We start from the raw sequence: 19624 nt of genomic DNA on the forward strand, positions 1-19624 counted from the left end.
CAGAGCATGAAAGGTGTTGTTAGGTACATGAACATTAAGTACAAACAGGGCAAACTCACTTTGTTAACTCGTGCTGATGTGCTTATGGGAGTTTGGTGGATAAAATACGTCCATTCAGATCACTGACTCGACAAAACATGACTCAGCGTTCTGTGCTATCGCTGGCTTTGCACCCGGTTAGAGGATGAACTGTTTGTATGTGTGTGTGTGTGTGTGTGTGTGTGTGTGTGTGTGTCTCACCAGCAGGATTCCCTCAGCCTCTATAACTACAGTCCAGGTTCCCGGGTTCAGGACAAACGGCTCCACAAAGTTGTTCTGGGGAACGTTGACGAAGGTCGGCTCCACGCTGGGAGCAAAGACGATCTGTTTGGACTGTTCTGAACCTAGAAAACACACACACACACACACACACACACACACACACACACACACACACACACACAGAGAGCAGAAAAAGAAAAGAGATTTAAGTCAATACTGTAGATGCATTTGAGGGAAAAGCATAAATTAATAACACTAAAACTGCAGAAAGTGTTTTAAAGAAGAAAAATACATTAGAATTTAACAAATTGTAGCGTAACGAAACAAAAACTGTCACTTTTGATTTACAAACACTCACACACACATCTCTTCTGCTGCTGTTGTAACACACACACACACTCACACTGATACTGTACTGTGATTGGTGGAGACCTACCTCCGCGGTTGACCTGATAGGCTGTTATTTTACCATTGGAGGTGGCGCCCTCAGAGTTTACATATCTGAGGATGAAGCGAGTCAGATAGACGTCTGCCTCGTTCACATAAACCTGAAGCTTCACTGCGGTCTATGACAGGGTCGAGAGGGAGGAGCGGGAGGGAGAGGGGAAGAGGTGTGGAGGGTGGGAGACATGAACTCTTAGTCTAAAAAGCCTGAACTCTGCACTGATCTGTGGCCCTGAAGGTGAGAGAGGATGGAGCAGAGGCCGCCACCAAAGGCTGTTCAACACCTGAGCAAAGCTTGGAAACCAAGAGGAAACAGAGGAGAAGAGAGGAGGTGCAGTGGAGGAAATGAGAGAAGATATTCCTCTTCCATCGCCTCCAATGCTGGAATGAGCATCAGAAGGCCGCAAAGAGGAGGCGCAGCACTCACAGTTACCACAGTAGTAGTTCCAGCCGTCCTCAATGACCGACACCCTGCCCAGAACATTCGAGCCCCCCCGGCTGGTGTAGCGCAGCACCACGTGGAAGAGGTCTGGAGAGCTGACGGACACCGACACCAACACTTTGGACTGTCGAGGGACCAGCGAGCAAGGCAGCAGGCAAAAGGGAGGGAGTAATGGGATGTAATACAGAGAGAGAAAAGAGCAATGAAGAGCAGGAGGAGAAGGAGGAGAACACCGACACAGAAGGAGAAACCGAGCCACCTTCACCGCTAAAAGCAAACCATTTACGAGACCCTTCAAGCCCAACAGGTTGGACACTTTTCAGCACAAACATTCAGAGGAGCTCAGAAAGAAGATCTTTGATGAAGATCCACCTCACGTATTCAGACCAGAAACACAAGTCTGACATGACGTCTGTCCACTTCTCCACCCACAGAGGAGCAAGTCAGTGTTGAATTATATTAAAGGTTAAGCTGTCATGTCCTCTGGAGGTGTCTGTGCTGAGAAGAGAGACATCCCTTCAGATGTCCACACAGCATGCAGCCATGCAGCACACGGTCTGCTTCATGCAGGAGGAGCGTAAATGATGGGCCACAGTCACAAAACGTGCAATGCATAATAACCATAATCCATGAGAAACATATAAAAACACATTTTTACTGTGGTTTATGTGTCAGAAAACAAATCTGTGAGAGGACAAGAAAGATGCTGATCTGCTGTACTGGATATCTTAAAGTCTATAAATGTAGAATCAATGCTACACTAACAATAAACATTAGTAGCTTAAATGTCTTTAATCCATCCATCTAAGACATCGTCACACCCGTCACTGTCTCTGCTGGACTGATGGTAAAGGTCAAAGGTGATGGTTGAAAAGTTCCTACCTGGATGGGGGACATCTGAGCGTAACCTCTCCAGCTGAAGTCGGGGAACTCCAGAGGGTTGTAGCCGAATCGCACCGGCCGGCCGTCCAGCGTGGTTCCCTCCTCGATCTCAAACTTCAGATGATGGAGATCTGGGAAGTAATGATCTGGGCGAGGTCTGCAGACACAGCAAGATCCGTTCAGAAGGTACAAGAGGTGTGAGGGTTTCCTGTGCCTTCTCTTTGTATTCTGACGTCTTATTAAATTGCTGCTGTTTTGTACTTTCTGCATCATTAATTATCAGGAAGTGGAAGGAGACAAAAAACATGACCATCATCTGATAAACCAGGACAGTCAAATAACAGCAAGTTCTTTGTGATATAAGACAACTGGAACGGTGAGAAAAAGCAAACATCATCACAATTCACTGATCATCACATGCTGATGCTGACGAGAAGAACAGATACTAGTTTCAGGTCTTTGCTGCAGCCGTCACACTCACAGATTACACTTCGGCCCCTCCACGTTGGGTCTGCAGCGGCAGCGTCCGTTCCTCTCGCCACACGACTGACCCGCTGAGCCTCCGACGTCACACTGGCAACCTAAAGGACAGACGGCAGCAGCTCAGTGCTCGAGCTTTGGATTGAAGGGGAAACGGACATTTAGAAAGCGTTACTGTCCGGATGAAGGCTCACCCTGGCAGCCGAAGTAGTTGTGCTCCTGCAGGTTGTAGAAGCCGTCTTTACAGGTGGAGCAGGTTCCACTGCAAGCGTTGGGCTTACAGTGACACTGACCAGTTTCCTGCCAGGAGCAAGAAAGAATTCATCATAATTATCATAACAGACCTTAAAGTACGTCACATCAACCGCAAAGTAATCCAAGATATGAATTTCTGTTTCAAGGGCAAATATTCATGAGCTAACTGCATCACAGCAGCTCTGCAGTATTAAAAGTGTCGTGTAAACAGTATAAATACAGACTCAGAGGAAGCGCTGCAGTTTCATTTGCTCACCTGTGCACACTCTGCAACACCGCTGACAGTACCTGCAATGTTACACTCGCAGTCTGCAGGAGAAAGAAAACACAGACTTCAGTTCATTTACTGCATTCACACCAGCAAAACATGCACTGTGACGTGTGCACATGTGTGTTCATCTCACTGGTGCATCCGTCAGGAGTGTCAGGGGAGAGGTTCCAGTACAGAGGTTTACACCTGTCACAGGCCGGGCCCTCCACGTGAGGACGGCACTGACACTGGCCCTGAGAGAGCGGAAATAAACCAAGAAACCTATGACAGTGCCGCCTGTGTCGCTGTGTGCACATTTTAAAAGTTAATCTTTAATATAAAAGTTGAGTCATATGAGAATTAAAGGCAGGAAAACTTACCAACGGTAGCTGCACCCCATGCTGAACGGAGCCTGCAGGGTGGCAGGTACCAGCTGAGAGGACAAAGGAAGAGCAAATATTATGTGTTGAGTCATCGGTTTTGATCAATAATACAGAGCTGCTGTTACCTGCTTCCATTTCCTTTATTATAACTGAAATAAACAGCAGCTCTTCTAGCATATTGACACCAATTCTGAGCTTCTCCTGCATGCTAACACTTTGTTTTGTCAGCTAGCAGCACTTTGTCCAGCTTTAAGTGACACTGATATCACACACAAGGTGCAGCTGGTGGTAAGAAACATGAGACTGAAGGTCAGTGGAGAGGGGAACTTGAAAGCCTGAAAGTCTGTTCGATTTAGCGATTTGGAGTTTGCCAGTTAGCCTAGCTGACATAGCAACAGAAGCACGTAGCTAGCTGATTAGCTCGGCCGCTGAGTTTAATAAAGTTCTATAAAAACAATAAGACAATGTCAATTAGACTTATACAACCAATATGCATTAATGTGCTAGAAATGTTTCTTTGAGTGTGTGTGTGTGTGTGTGTGTGTGTGTGTGTGTGTGTGTGTGAGAGAGATTAGCTGTAGGTCACATTAACTGCAGCTGTCACACCTCACTCCATTATGTTAGACAGACGAGAATTTGCCTGTGTTTACCTTGTGTGTGTGTGCTTTGTGTGTGTGTGTGCTTTGTGAGTGAGTGTGTGTGTGTGTGTGTGTGTGTGTGTGTGTGTGTTACCTTGGCAGTTGGGGAAGCCGTAGGAGCCGTGTGCACAGCTGTCACACCTGAGTCCCACCACGCTGGGCAGACACACACACTGGCCGGTCACCTGGTCACAGCTGGTGTAGCGGGAGCCTTCGGCAGAGCACTGGCAGGCTGCGACAAACACTCCAGTCACTAATCGATCATCATCAAATCATTTCAGCTTTCAACAACACAAAGTCTAGGTGTTTCTATTATTCTGTCCACATGTAGACTCATGAAACTTGTACAACACAAACCAGGCGGAGTTTCATTAAAGCTCGGTGACTTACGTGTGCAGCTTGGGTAACCGTAGTACCCAGGAGCACACTGGTCACACGCCGCTCCGCTGTAATTGGGCTGGCAGTGGCAGTGGCCCGATGCGGTGCAGCTGGTGTCCAATGAGGTGCGAGGATCACAGGTGCACACTGAGAAAACCAGACATGTGGTTAGAGGACGAATAAGAACCTGAAAAACATGAAGTCTTTTTGGGCCGCTGCATCACGTGATCCAAAACCAAATACGGACACGAGGCCTTGACGCAGTGCTTCACATTAGCGCGTTGGTTCTACTGCTAGCTGCGCAGAACCAACAAGTTCTGGTTCAGGTTGTGTATTTTCACTTATTATTATCAGGAAATGTTCAATTTCATCTAAATTGTTCCACCAAGCTGTGGGAGAAGAACGTGCTGTTAGCTGTTAGCTGTTAGCCCAGTATCGTCTCCTTATGGCTGTATCACTGTGTCACTGGCGCAGCTGGATTTATTCTACTTGACACTGAAAAGGTGAAACCTCAATAAAGCGTCGTAAAATTTAACGAGGCAGTGTAACACCTCATGAGAAGGTGTTTAAAGTCGAGTGTTTCCATCTGCGCTCAGTCCAACAGGATATCTCTCCTTTCATTAGCGTAGGAGGGGATCAGCAGAAACAGATGCATTTAATCAGGCTGTCTTTTCAGCTTTCTGTGTGTGTGTGTGTGTGTGTGTGTGTGTGTGTGTACCTTGACAGTCGGGGTAGGAGTGGAATCCAGATCTGCACTGTTCACATCGGGGACCCTGAAACTCCGGTCTGCACAGACAACGACCGGCCGCGTCGCAGCCTTCAGGCAAAGAGCCGACTGTGCTGCAGCCGCACACTGCAGACAGAGAGGCCGCTTTAAGACGCTCTAACTGACCATGTGAGGAAACACACCGTTTTACATGAACATAAAGCCCTGCTGATGGAACAGGAAGTGCCAACAATCGCTCTAAACTTAGAAACTGAAGCACTTGACAGCAGATCAATAACTGATCATCTGGACACTGAAGCCGCCACACATGACTCACGCTGGCAGAGCGGGTAGTTGAAGTAGCCCGGGGCGCACTGGTCGCACTGGAAACCCTGGAAACCACTGCGACACACGCCCTGACCGGTCACCACGTCACATGACCCGTCCAGACAGCCGCGACCTGAGCACTGACAGGCTGCAGGGACAGGGACAGGGACACACACACACACACACACACACACACACACACACACAGAAGCGAATAAACAACTTAAAGACAATAATGTAAAATATGTGTGTGATTGGCAGAAAGGTGTGAAACTATTTACAGAGATCAACACAGGAATGCTGTTTATTCAGGAGTGTGTGTGTGTGTGTGTGTGTGTGTGAGGCTGCTCCTGGGTGGTACACTAACACAGCACAAACAAACACACCGATAAACGAAGTGTCTGGACCTCCTGACTCTGTTTGTGCATTTGTATTTTCGCCTGTGAGAAAAACAAACGCTCCCCATGCGCGAAGCTCCGCTCAGTGCAGTTTGTTGTGTTTACGCAGCGAAGACGTTAAACCAAAAACAGCTGAGTGCCTTTAGAGCCTGAAGACCGTGAGGAGGTGGAACAAACTGCTGTTGTCTCCTACTGTTTTACTTCTTACTCTTTCCACCAAAATTTCCAAATTCCACCTGGTAAAATGTTCTGTAACCTTTAGATTTCAGTCACGTTTCACCACATGTCCATTCATATGTTTTAGAGCAAAATGATTGGTCCATTATTTGATTGGTTGACTGACAGAAAACGAATAATTTCAAGCATAAATGTTAAATATTTGATGGTTCTGTATTCTCAAATCTGAGAATGTGCAGTCAACTGGATTTTTGGGTTGTTTTTGTTGAACAAAAACAGACTGATGTCACCTTGCAGCCCTCATATGTTTTCCTGTCAGTCTCTCCGTGCAGCCGTGTCTCACCCTGACAGTTGAGTCCGTAGAAACCTGGCGCGCAGGTGTCGCAGTGGTCGCCGGTGAAGCCTGGTTTACAGACGCAGGTCCGGGTTCGGGGGTCCGGCCTGCAGGAGTTATCCACAGTTCCGGCTGCGCTGCACTCACAGTCTGCACAGAGGGAACGTAAACAGGTTCACTGGAGCGCAGCTTCTTGTCAATAAAGTTATTTAGTTTGTGATAAGGAGAGCAGAGATTTCTTCTCTATGATGAGAACGAATGATGTTTATCTCAGACTGAACCCGCCTCAGTGAACCAAACACAAACAGGCTGATAGGAGCCGAACCACAGCGGGTAGAGGACACTGACACGTCCTCCTGAGGTGGGACTGAACAGTGTTTGGGTCCAGGTTATCACGGCACAGAAACTTTCCCAAAACTCCCCCAAACATCTGACTGACACCAAGCACATCAACAGCTGGACAGATGAGGGGAGGACAGGAGAGGACACAAGTCCACGAGTATGAGGTTTGGATTTTTAATCAACTGGACCTCTTTGCATGTTTCTGAAATGAAAGTTTGGAAAGTTTCATCTTTTCTCTGAACTGAATTCGTTCCTTATGCTGTTTTTTACTAAACCCAGAAGTAAACAGGACAACACAGGAAAAGACAGAGCGGACGGTCTTACTGATGATCTCTCCTGCTGGTTTGGCCTCGCCGTTGTTGTTGTTGGTGGGATACGTGGGGACGGCTGATGGACACAGACACAGAGATTAGAAGCCATGTTTGATTCTGATGTTCAGTTTTTGGATTTGGAGGCTCTGTCGGGTCTCTTTGGACACCGAACCCCAAAGCTCAGACGGTGTTTCTGCTGCGGGAACTCACGATAACAGTCGGGGAAGTTGATGAAGCCGCTGGCGCACGACTCGCAGTTCTCGCCGCTGAAGTTCGGTTTGCAGAAACAGCGACCGGTCAGATCCTCGCAGGTACCGTCCGTGAACTCCGACTGACAGTCGCAGGCTGCAGAGACACGACGATACGACATAAACGACGGAGACCTCAGCGCGACCATGGTGTGATCTGACAGACTGCTGGCACTCACGTGAGCAGGCCAGCGGGGACTCGATGGGGTGGTCAGGTGACCTGTAGTAGGTGGGGCTGCAGCGCTCACAGTTGACTCCAGTGGTGTGATGCTGAAAGAGTTCCCATCAGGGTCAGCTCATTATGACTCAAACAGAAACCAAACTCGACACCCAGATGCAGACAGTTAGGCTAATTTCCCAACTTTCACTCAAAAGTCTTACCTGACAGCTGAGGCAGACTCCGCCCCCTCTGTAGTGCCCGTGGATGTCCAGACTTCCTCTCCTCTGATCAAGCTCGGGGTCGTAGTAACAGTCAAACGAGTGGCGGTGACAGTTACACGCTGAAACACGTGATGAGATGTGAAGTTAAAACAGACTCACAGCGGCAGCTTGAAACATCCAGAACATCAAACTAATGAAGTACGAATGAACCAATGACGACAAAGTAAATTAGGAGGCGTGTGCAGGTGAAAAGCTCTGGAAGAAGACAGTCAGCGCACCTTGAGAAGTTGTTTTTTGTCATTTCAAGGTGACTTTCAAAGAATTTGAGCGGTGCAGTGTTAACATAAACTCCTCTTTCCTGCACCCAAAAAATGTATTTAAGGCCAAATTTATTTACATACAAAACCTTTTTCACACAGAGCGGACTTGAATAAAATCTCTGCTGAAACACCTTTAACGTTCTGTACTTTTCTTTGCTAATAATAGTCGGTGCTATATGACATAATTAACTCAACAGGTTTCAATCTCACAGATCTTTTCACAAGCAGGTGATTCAACAAAAAACAACAGCTGCACAGATGCTCACAAACACACAGAAAGCACTCGGAAAGAAGCCCGTGAGCCTTCACCTGGAGGGTAAAAGCTGCTGCCAGCCAGGAGACAGGAAGCAGGAGAGAAGGAAGAAAGGACTTACTAATCAGCACAGGAGCACGTGTTTGATTTAGAAGACGCACAGAGAACGCTGCTATCACTTTTCAAGACATCCAGACCTGCAGCCACACAAAAGGCTGAACCTGAGACCCAGACGTTAGCCTGAGCCCGCTCTGTGAAGTCACTTCAAACGAAGGTGATGTTTTGAGGCCTGTTTCCTCTGACAGGTGTTCTGTCTGTTCTGCGCTCAGCGTCACATTCAGCATGTTTCCAAACAAACCCGAGGAGGACAGAAAGGAGAGAAGCTGTAATTAACTCGACCACACGAGCTTCACGGCTTCCTGACGGGACACCTGATGAAAGTGTGTTAGCAGAAGCAGGAAGGTGGGGGATATTTCATGGATCAAAAAAGGGTTTTTCATGTCTGATCACAGACTCTTCAGAGCTGTCGCACGTTTAATTGTTTGGGAACTGAGACCAGCTGCATACAGGCGGGGGGTGAAGCTTATCCCAGCATGCACTGGGTAATGAAGTGAGGTACATCTATCATGTTATTCCTTTACCATACACGCCAGCTTTTTACCACCGGATGTTGGGATATAATAAAGTATTGTCATATTATTACATATCGTGCTGTTTAAAACAATTCCTCAGAGATAAATGTTATGTCTGCGCTTTCATATAAACATCTGGTTTCTCTCTGGTTCAACATATAATCTACGAGTCTTTTTTACAGACACCATGTAACCCATAAAACGGCTCCGAGGGCAGATGTTCACATGCTTATTTGGCTGTATGAGCACAGGGAGGACCAGCTGAACTCGAGCCTACCGCCGCTTTGAAGAAGAAGAAGAAGAAGAAATCGACAACTGCAGGGAAATGAGTTCCTGTGTGTGTGGAGCCCAAACTTACTGCAATAGTCTGAAATACATGAGAAGATCGATACCATGACGGTTAGCTTAGCTTAGCATAAAGACTGGAAACAAGGGGAAACAGCTAGCCTGACAAAAGCAAAACAAAATCTGCAAACAAGCTCCTCTAAAGCTCAACGTTTAATATATCTTTTTGATGAATCCATGGTGTCCTGGGTTTGGTTTTCCGGGGGCGACGTGCTGGACTTGGACCTGGAGTCCTCGTCATCATCAGGACGCAATGAACCAGTGAAGACAACAAGATAAAGAGTCGTGTTCGTGCTTGTGTCACTGATTCCTTTGGCTTTGATTATACGACTGAAGAGGAAGAAGGTCTGACGGCCCGAACTCGAGCCCCTCGGTGTCCACGTCCACACACAGTGAAGAGATTACACACACGTCCAACCTTAATCTGAGACAAAGAGAGACCTGCAGGCTTCATATGCACACGGCCGTAAAACCCAGAGCAACCTCTCCTCCTCATACAGAGCGAGTGAAACCCTGATAGAGCTTTCTGTTCTTATCTGCCCCTCAGCGCCTGAGAGGTGCCGGCTGAATAAACCAGCGCTCCTTTATCCTCCAGCTCCTGATAGCAGGAGTGTTTTTCTCTGACCTGACGCTCATTTCAGGCTTTTTCCCTTCTTGAATCCAAGTAAAACGAAATCTAAAAAAGGACTATCCAGCGCAGGGAGTCAGGCAAGTGATAAACCAGTGAGCAGAGTCCTCCTGCAGAGAGGAGCAGAGAGGAGCTCTGCAGGAGCAGCTGGATTACACGCTCCTTCATAACTGCTGCCTCTCATCGGTCTTATGAAGGCTGAAACACGACGCTGCGGTGGTCTAACTTCTGTAATGACTGATGAAATGCTCCACATATTATCAGCAATAAAAGCACTCAACAACTACAGCTCCCATGAGGCTTTGCTGCATCTCTCTCTCTCTGCAGTTTTCTTCATATCAAGTTGCCCTTTGGTGACCTTTCTGCCGCCGTGATACTCACGCTGTTCCTGTTAAATATAACTGCAGCTTCGATAACGGACGGCTGTCACGTGAACACAGAAGCAGAGTTTGGATAACAGAGAGACGGCCGGCGGTCAGGAGACGATGTGACGTGCAGATCATCTGTTTTCATGGCTTTAAATGAGCTGAGGTGTTCATCCAGCTCGTCATTAGAACAACAAAATAATGTCTCTAAAAAGGACAACGCAAAAAAGATTAAGGACAGAAAACACAAGTTTCAAGTGACGCAGCTCAGACGTGCACGTGTGAAAGGAGTGTGTGTGTGTGTGTGAGTGTGTGCGTGCGTGCGTGCGTGTGTGCTCAGCCTCATTAAATTAAAGCCAACTAAGAGAAAACACATTCCTCTGCAGGGGTCACTGATCACACTGTGTGTGTGTGTGTGTGAGCACGAGTTCCTCCACATGTGTGTCAGTGCACGGTGTCAGGCCGTACTCACGTTCGCACTCGTTGGCGCTGTAGGTCGTGGCCGGTTTCCATGGCAACTGGTGGAATCCAGGGCAACACTGGTCACAGGACACGCCGCAGGTGTTGTGCTGACAGTCGCACTGTAACCTGTAAACAACAACAACAACAACAGTGAAGACAACAGAGCTTAAAAAGTTTCTTTATGACTTCGGCTCTCAATGTTGCTCTAACACTCTGACACACACACACACACACGCACGCACGCACGCACGCACACACGCACACACTGTTGTGGGATGTGTGTGTCTCAGCTCTTTGTGTTTTGGGTAAAACATTGTCTGAACTTCCCTCCAAAGTTCACATTCCTCCTCCTCTTCCTCACTTCAACCAGACAGAGAAACAGAGAAAAAGAGAGAAAGAAGGAGAGTCAAAAGGGAAGAAATAGACCCCCCCACCCACCCACACACACACACACACACACACACACACACACACACACACACAATGAAAGAGTTAATCTTTCTCCTTCATCGACGGCGGCTGACTGCTTCACCCCGGCCTTTAATCGGATTAAAGGCCTGCAGAGTGTGGCCAAAACACAGAGAGAGAAACGCCTCCACCACTGTGCATGTAGGAAGAAGAGGCTGTGGTCTGAACCCCCCCTCATTTCGTATGACTGAGGAAAACGAATGAAATATGGAACTCAAAGAGAGAAAAAAAAAATGTAATAATTGGACTCTTTGTGCTGCTGCTGTTTTCAGGACATTCGTTTCATGTGTTCGTTCAGGAAGCGTCACTCTGGCCTTGAATCCCTGCCTGTACCTGAGTGGGTGGATGCTCCGGCCGCTGGTCCGACCTTCGGTTTTACTTCATGTTTTCAAATGATAAAAACGCAGCAGCTGTTTTGGGAAGCGGCGTCTGAATAACCGAGGCGAGAGATAAGACACACAGCTGCACGTCCCGCTTGATGTGTCTACTTCAGGAGCTGCTCTGGTGTTTTTGGAGCCGTGAGCTGGTCGAGTTTTGGCTGATATCAGTGTGTGTTTACGGGCTGAGAGGAGCAGAACGTGTTATACCACAGTAAGTCTGTGTTTGAGAAGGTCTCTGGAGGCTGTTCTGCTGTGGGAGGTGTGCGTCTGCGCTCTGCTCGGGGCTGATAACACGCCTGTGCATTGTGTTTCAAGAGGCTGATTGTGTTTCCAGCTTTCACCTTCACTATCAGATCCCTCGTCCAGCCTTTAATTCACACGCTCGCTCATGCATCCCTCAGCTCTCTCGCCCTCCCTCCCTCTCTCTCTCTCTCTCCATCCCTCTTTCCTTTCCTCCCTGGTGAGCAGCTCCGTTGGAGCGTTTTAGGAAATGACTTTCAATGGAGGGTTTCCACCCAAATTCATTACTTCCTGGTTTGGGCCATTAGCTGTGCACCAGCAGCTTCCTGAGCGGGCACAGAAACTGAAGCTGAGTGTGTTTGACTTCCAGATCTCGACAGTTTACAGGCACCAATTTCTCATGAATTATTCCCAGAATATTTGTGCTTTAAAAGTTAGAGCTTCTAATTGCTGCAGTTCAGAGTCTTTCTTCTCTTTCTGCACGACCAAAGTGGACGAGTTCCCTGCTCACGTGCAGCTCGATGGAGCGGGATCGACGGAGGCGCTCTCAGAGAACGTGAACAACGCACTGGTTCTGTTCACTGACAGTTCCAATAAAGTTTTATTCCAACAAGGCGGCTGCGACCTCAAAAACATGCTGACAAAAGAGAAAGGTCAAGTTCTTTCGGGCTGGAAGCGTCAGTTCAGGATGGATCTTCTGATGTCAGTTAGGCAGGAAATCAAACAACAGATGGACTCAAAATGCAAACAGTCAGAGACATTTTCCAACAATCCTTCCAGCTGTTGTCCAACAGCCAGACTGTTGATTGATGGACAAATAATTAGGTGTCCTCCTCAAACCAAACACCAAATGAGGGCAGATTTGGAGGAAATTCGTGCTGATTAGCTGCAATTTGGTGAAGAAACCAGCGTCAGAGCTGCTGAGGGTGACGCCACTCTGGGCTTCCTAAAATAAAACGCTCAAGTTTTTGTTTATTTCTGAGGCGTCCTCTCACCCCGTCAGTGTCGTTCAGGAACAGGCCACAGCACACAGCAGGGCTTCACTGAGGAGGACGCTCTTCATTATAACGCAGCCTCTGTTCTGCGGCCGTTAAACACAGACCTGCAGTCAGCCGACCTGCCGCCGTCCATCACACACCTGCTGGATATAAAGACGTTAAACAAAGTCCAGCATTGATGTCGGGTCTCGGAGCTGCATTCCTTCGCTCTGACGCAGAGAGGATTCATTTCGGCTCCTCGTGCCACGTTCCCATCAAACACCTGCCTGCACCAAACAAGTGCGCACACGGCGAAGGCATGACTCAAGAAGCTTTTCCTTAAAACACAAACCACACAGGACACCGATCCACGTCCCTGCGTCTGCGTCTGCTAGTCCACTGTTTAAAATACCACAATCACATATTTATACCCACCGCAGTATCACAGCTCTAATGTTTAAATGCCAGTTTCTAACTTTAAACAGTTTAAAGAAGGATTTGAGTCTTTTCCATTGAGGTCAATCATTCTTTGACGTGTGAAATATCCTGGAGCTCAGTCTATTTTCTATTCAGCTGCAGCTGAAGGTGAAATCCATCCAAGTCTTTACTCTGTCTGCCTTTTTCTCCCTGATGAAGCTGTTCACTCTGCGGCTGACTGATCAGCTCTCAGGACGGGAAACAGCTTGAAATGTCAAACAAGCTGCTTTCCTCATTTTTTACTGTGTATTTCTCTCAATGCTTTCTTTTCCTTCTCGGCATTTGGAGGAATTTGCGAAGTGTTGCTTTGCCAGAACTGGACCTCCATCGTGTCAAAAACCCCAGAAGGACCTGCCTCAGCGGGCGGCTCTTCATCAGATTAGTCTGATCCGAGAGGTTTGTTTCACTGTGACGTTACTGTGTCAGAAAAATCATCTCAGCCAACCTGTTAGTGAAATAACCAGCAGCTTAATTTAGCAAAGACGCTGATGCTAACATGCTAGCCTTAGCTTAATCAAGCTGTGTCGCCACAAATGCTGGCGTATGCTCTGCGTCCAGGAGTGAAAACAGGGAATCTGAGCAGGCCTTGCAGACCTGCTGAGTCGTATATTAATTAGTGCTGGACTTCAGAAATGTGCGCCACAAATCTCTGAGACTCTTCTTCAGTTTCCATCTCTCAACACGCAAACACAGTTATGTTCTACACTCACTGAGGAGTCACATGTGCAGCAGCTCCCTTCATGCTTTACTGTCTCGACACTTTGCTAAAACCCAAAGGAAAAGTTTGTTTTCTTTACACACACACACACACACACACACACACACACACACACACACACACACACACACACACACACAGAGCGGCGGTGCTGATGATGAATCCAGATGTTGGCTCACCTCTGGGCCTGAACTGGACGTAATGATGCTGAACAGAATAAACTCTGACAAGCAGCCAGCTGGCAGCGGAACGAGCCCACATGGAGGCTAAACGAGGCTCAACAAACAAACTAATTAAAAGAAAACAGTTACTCTCCTCCGCATTGTTAAGAGGGAAATTTCTGACATGGCCTGCAGTTAAACTTATTCTAACTTTATTAGAATCACTGAGGGTACGACGAGCACTCGTCCTGAGCTCATGTTATTATTACACGCTTCATTCTTGTTGTTCATCCACTGGTATCGGCCTGTTTGGGTCCAAATAGGTAAAATTATCCTGTACTTCATAATCATGCTGCACAGTAAACACCTTTTTCACTCATGTTTTCATTCCAGGCTGCAACTGCTGAAGGAAAATCTTTGCATAGTTTCCTCCGAGGTTACAAAATAAATCAAATGCCACCCAACAGCTGAAGGTCTGACACTTGAGCGTTCGCAGTAAATTCAGGCTCCCTGCTCCGGTTACGTTTTCGGTTAAAGCTACACATCATTAACACGACATCTCCGATATAAACTCATCTCTGCTGTCAGGAGAGCGCAGTGCACGCACCCTCACAAGCATCCACAGTAAATACAGCTTCAGAGGATTAGAGCGGGGCCCAGTTTACCTCAAGAGATGAGAATCAATGTGCTTTATCACCATAATCTCCTGAAATCCCTCTAATCAGAAATAAAGGGAGGGAAGCCAGGACTCGTCCTGTATATTTAGGTCGACTGCGCTGCGGGTGACTCATCGTCAGCCTGCAGACGCTCTCTGTTAAACTGCCATACATTCTCATGGCAGTCTAAACACTCTCTGTGGTGTAAATACACGCCGCGGCTCAGGCTGAGGGCGTCTGACAGAGATTACAGAACACGTGCTGGATGAGATCTGAACGATAGACACGCTCAAACTGCTCTGTGTACTCTGCACTCGGCTGAATTACACATAATTGTGTCGCGGAAGAATTTTAGGTGTCGGTCTGACGAGTTTGTTTCAACCTGTTCGGTGCACTGACGTTAGATTAGACGCATGAGGAAGATGCAGAGAAAGGAGAGCAAACACATCTGCACGTAAAAGACATCCTGCAGCGTGCACGGATGCAGACTTATGAAAGCACGCACACGTCTTACAGTCGCTGCTGGGCCCCCCGAGATATTACAAACACCCATCAAACACTCGGCCCTCCACATCTGTCTGCGGCGAAGCCACAGCCACGAATACAGACACACGGCGGCCGTGAGGCCACGCTGAGGCGTCCGAGGCTCTGCTCAGTGTCCACAGACGTCTGGACGATCACTGACCAGCAGCACGTCTCTGCTGACTTTAGCTCGTGTGGCTTCAGCTTGTCACACTAACAGCAGATGAGCTGAAAGTCTCTGAATAACTGCCAGTGAGGATGTCAAAGTGTCTTCAACACTGCGACCCAGAGACAAGAGGGGACACGAGGACACACTCATCACATCCAGGTCTCTTAAAGTTCGTCCTCTTCAGGTCTCAGCCGCTCGCTTCCTCCTCGTCTCAACATCGGCTCATCTTTACGATGTTGATGGGTTTAGTTTTGCTTTGTATTAACACGAAATGATTTTGAGAGTTTTTAAGACGTTTTAAATGAAGAGCAGCTAAAAATCGGAGACAAAGAGGAAGAAGACTTCATAATAATAAAAGCTGTTTCATCTTTTCTGCTGTCTCACATCATAAAGCTCAGCAGAGCCACCTGCCTCCCACCTGCTGCCAGTCAAATCACAGCTGAAACATCCTCTGCAGAGCGTCTGGGTCACGGTGTGAGACGCCTCCCGGCAGCTTCATATCGGCCTCCGCTGCATCAAAGCGTCTGACAGTCCCACCGCAGCTCCACCCGTCTTCCTCTCCTCCCTCTAAATCCCTCCTTTCTCCCAAAATTCCCAAATCTTTCATGTGCAACAACATGGAAAGAGCTACAACACCAGAGACTGTCTCCAGAAACCTTCAACGAGTCGGTGCAAGTGTGTGTGTGTGTGTGTGTGTGTGTGTGTGTGTGTGTGTGTGTACACGCAGAACAAGACAGACAGACAACAAATATGTATTGGCGGATATGTGATCGTGTGTGTGACTCACGGTGGATTTGACAGTAATGATGGCTTACAGTAAAGTCCTCCACAGCCTGCAGGCACTGGCACACACACACACACACACACACACACACACACACACACACACACACACACACACACACACACAAATAAACAGCACACACACCTACTTATGCTCTCACATATACATTACAAAGTTACACACACATTCACATGATTATTAAATTAATCACACACTGTCCACTTCTCCTTCAGAGGCCTTCACTTATCTCTAACACACACACACACACACACACACACACACACACACACACACACACACACACACTAAAACAAGCTCCATCTCGTTCTTGGTCTGCTTCAGCACTGTGACACAGGAGGTTGACTGTATGGAGGCTGTAATCAGACAACACATCTTCCTCTTCATCGTCTTCCTCTCTTATCATTCCCATAAAACTGCATGAACACACGAAGAGCAACAACTTTTCTACCACCTCCATCTTCTTTCTGTCACTGACTGGCTCACACTTTTTCTCTACACAGTGCTGTAAAAACCAGCCAATCAGCTGATCATTTTTCATCAATCATCAGCTGTTTTGATAATAATCCATTAATCGACAATCAAAAATGCCAGAACCTCCTTGTTTCCAGGGTCTGAACTGTGAGCTTTGGCTGCATTTCCTTATCCTTTGTGATCACACACAGAATATTTTGGACTTGTTTACTGGATCTGTTCTTAAAAATACGTTTACTTTTCATAACTTTCTACTTTATTTATACATCGTTGTTGCTTAAAAACATCCGTGTCATCCTGCCTTCTAATAAACCTGAAAATTGTAGACGTGCTGTATTTGTCATATCTTAATGACGCAGCAGTCTCGATCACTAACAGCATGAATTTGACTCTTGGTATAATTTCGGGCTGCACAGACATGAGTCTCATTAGAAGCTGCTGCAGATCTCTGCTTCTTCACCTCCAGCAGTCTCATGTTTCCCCTAATTGACGGGTCAGGTTCTACCCTCTCCTCTGCTCGTCTGCCTTCTCAGCAGGATATCTCGTACCTCATTTGCATTGCAGGTATGCAGGTATGCAGTCCTGATGGAGGCGGAGGGCGCTGGCACACAATGAAACCACAGCACACAATGATTGAAACCTGCGCCTCAGATCAGAGCCATCGCTCCGGGGTGAATTCGGTAATGTGCTTTAGCAGTGCTGAGTGTGTGTGTGTGGAGTGTTAGACACATCTGAGTCACTGTAATGACATAAATCATTTTTACACACACACACACACACACACACACACACACACACACACACACACCCCAGTCAAAACAGAGCTGGTTAGCCACATGTCTGTGAGTCATGACGCTGCAGTCTGCCTCTGTTCATTGATCTCTGAAGAACAAATGAATCGTACTTGTAGGGGTCTGTGGGGTCCTCGGCGTTGCAGGCCTCAGCGTGTCCGTTACACACACAGCGTCCTCCGATGCTGATGTCTTTGATACTGTAGTAATACTGTAACAGAAAAACAACATGAGGCATGAGGCGTCACCATCGACGTGTTTTGGTTACAGGAACAGTTTGATCAGCATACAGAGGGACTGACGTGGTGGAACGTTTCCTTCAAGTCTTTATGCTAAGCTAACCGAAGCTAACCCAGCTCCTCACTGTCAGTCTTAATACAAACTCGGCATGACGGCAAATAAACACCCAAAACGTCTTTAAATTCTTCTGTCCTCATGTTTCACAAAACACCAAACATGTCACTTTTTTGGGAAATGTGTGTCAAAGACATGACAGTATGTTTTTTTTTAATTCTGCAGCTGTAAAACTATTTGACTGATTAAAGCATCAAACATCTTCAGTGAAGATAAACTGAAGGAGACACTCAACAAGCTGGATTTATGGACGTGTGACTGTGTCCTGAGGTGTGAATGAAACGGCTGTTTGTCATCTGACTTAAAAGCTATTTAAAAGGAAATTTAAGGGGCATTCAAGAACGCAAAACTTATTAAGAAAGAGGTGTTTTGCTCGAGCTGGCATCAACAAATCAGGGCTGTGTTTCGCCTCATGGCCGTGAGGTGCAGTCTCACCCTGCGGGTGACGGTGGGGTCACGCAGCGCTTTGCCCATCAGGTGTCCCAGCAGCGTGTTGGTTCTCAGGAAGCGAAGCCGGATGTTGGTGGCCTTGGTGAACTCCCTCAGCACCGGCGAGTAGGAGAAGTTCATGGCCCCCGGTCGACCGTTCACCAGCGACACCACGATCTGAGAGGAGGACAAAGGAGGTACGAACGTTACAAGCTGGGAAGATCCTGCAAGCATCAACCGAATCTACCATCACATGCTCCTCGCATGACATCCTACGACTGCATGTGCGGTACGCTTCTTCCCTCTATGATGTAATCAGCACACGTCAAACACACGGTTCTTCCCTCTATGATGTAATCAGCACACGTGACAAACACACACTCACCTCTCCATTTTCCAGCGGGACGATACGCGAGTATTCAGTCGTGCAGATGACGTCGTCGTCATCGTTGATCCTCTCGATGGTTCTCTGTCCGAAGCGCTCGATGCAGTCTCTCTTGGAGGCTACGCACACACACACACACACACACACACACACACACGCAGAGAAAAGAAAAGCTATAATCAGGTTTTGCAAACATGTGAACGTCCCCTCATGTTAAACCATCTTGTGGCATTTTAATGATGCGTCTCAGCCTGATAATTAGAGGAGTTTGGTGGAGGTCTGTCTTTTACCCACAGTCCTCCTTAAATACACCTCACAGCAGCTGGAACCATCAGCCTCCACTGACTTCACTAACTCTGTATAAACCTCAGACCACTGCTTCAATTATACATTTAGGTTTCCATCAGTGAGTCATTTAGACTGATCGACTGCTAATCACAGATTACCAACACTTCAGATTCACAGGGTTATAAAAAGGGTTATCAGCATAGATAAATTAAGTTCAGCTGATTGTGTGTCATCAGGCACACTGAGAAAGATCCTCCAGCTGTGGGGCAGCTCTGAGGTCAGTCATCGATTCACTTGTTTCATCTCGTCGTGTGAACGCTGCAAAGTGTATTCAAACTGCCCAAATGTTGAGTATCATTGAGATATTCAGAGTATTTTCACTCATTGTTTAGCTGAAGTTCTTTTTCTTACTGGGCTGAATTTCAGGCTAAAGAGGCAGAAGAACATTTCCTCAGAGGACCTCATGTAAACTGGCTCATATGTTGGTGCAGACTTCAGGTCAGCGATCACTAGACGCGATGGACTGAACATCTTCATGGTCATTTACTGCACAATTTTCATTTTCCTCGCAGCATCATCCACCATAGACACCGTCACCTGGAGCTGGTCTGTGTCGGGACTGTTTCAGGCTGCAGAGCTTTGCTTTACTTTGCCTCACTGTTTACTTTGGAGTGGAGGGAATTTAAAGATC

At 47.2% G+C, this 19624-nt stretch overlaps 1 protein-coding gene across 2 annotated transcripts in view; it reads right to left on the reverse strand.

Annotated features, from left to right (window-relative positions):
- Window positions 1–19624, reverse strand: part of lama5 (laminin, alpha 5) — a 71809-nt gene that overhangs the window by 23233 nt on the left and 28952 nt on the right. Inside the window, exons 4-24 of one of the 2 annotated variants that reach the window (XM_076741221.1) lie at window positions 18646–18764; window positions 18267–18437; window positions 17591–17688; window positions 10653–10768; window positions 7638–7756; window positions 7436–7526; window positions 7219–7353; window positions 7022–7084; window positions 6365–6505; window positions 5457–5594; window positions 5132–5266; window positions 4426–4560; window positions 4130–4267; window positions 3395–3447; window positions 3169–3268; window positions 3021–3073; window positions 2704–2809; window positions 2511–2610; window positions 2030–2186; window positions 698–827; window positions 241–383 (exon numbers count right to left, since the gene is read on the reverse strand). In XM_076741221.1, the coding sequence (XP_076597336.1) occupies window positions 241–383; window positions 698–827; window positions 2030–2186; window positions 2511–2610; window positions 2704–2809; window positions 3021–3073; window positions 3169–3268; window positions 3395–3447; window positions 4130–4267; window positions 4426–4560; window positions 5132–5266; window positions 5457–5594; window positions 6365–6505; window positions 7022–7084; window positions 7219–7353; window positions 7436–7526; window positions 7638–7756; window positions 10653–10768; window positions 17591–17688; window positions 18267–18437; window positions 18646–18764 (2441 nt within the window). Of the gene's footprint in view, window positions 1–240; window positions 384–697; window positions 828–1132; window positions 1272–2029; window positions 2187–2510; window positions 2611–2703; window positions 2810–3020; window positions 3074–3168; window positions 3269–3394; window positions 3448–4129; window positions 4268–4425; window positions 4561–5131; window positions 5267–5456; window positions 5595–6364; window positions 6506–7021; window positions 7085–7218; window positions 7354–7435; window positions 7527–7637; window positions 7757–10652; window positions 10769–17590; window positions 17689–18266; window positions 18438–18645; window positions 18765–19624 lie in introns of both variants that reach the window. The other variant, XM_076741220.1, reaches the window with a different exon arrangement.

The sequence above is a fragment of the Chaetodon auriga genome, chromosome 10, assembly GCF_051107435.1.
Source record: "Chaetodon auriga isolate fChaAug3 chromosome 10, fChaAug3.hap1, whole genome shotgun sequence".
Classification (NCBI taxonomy): Eukaryota; Metazoa; Chordata; class Actinopteri; order Chaetodontiformes; family Chaetodontidae; genus Chaetodon; species Chaetodon auriga.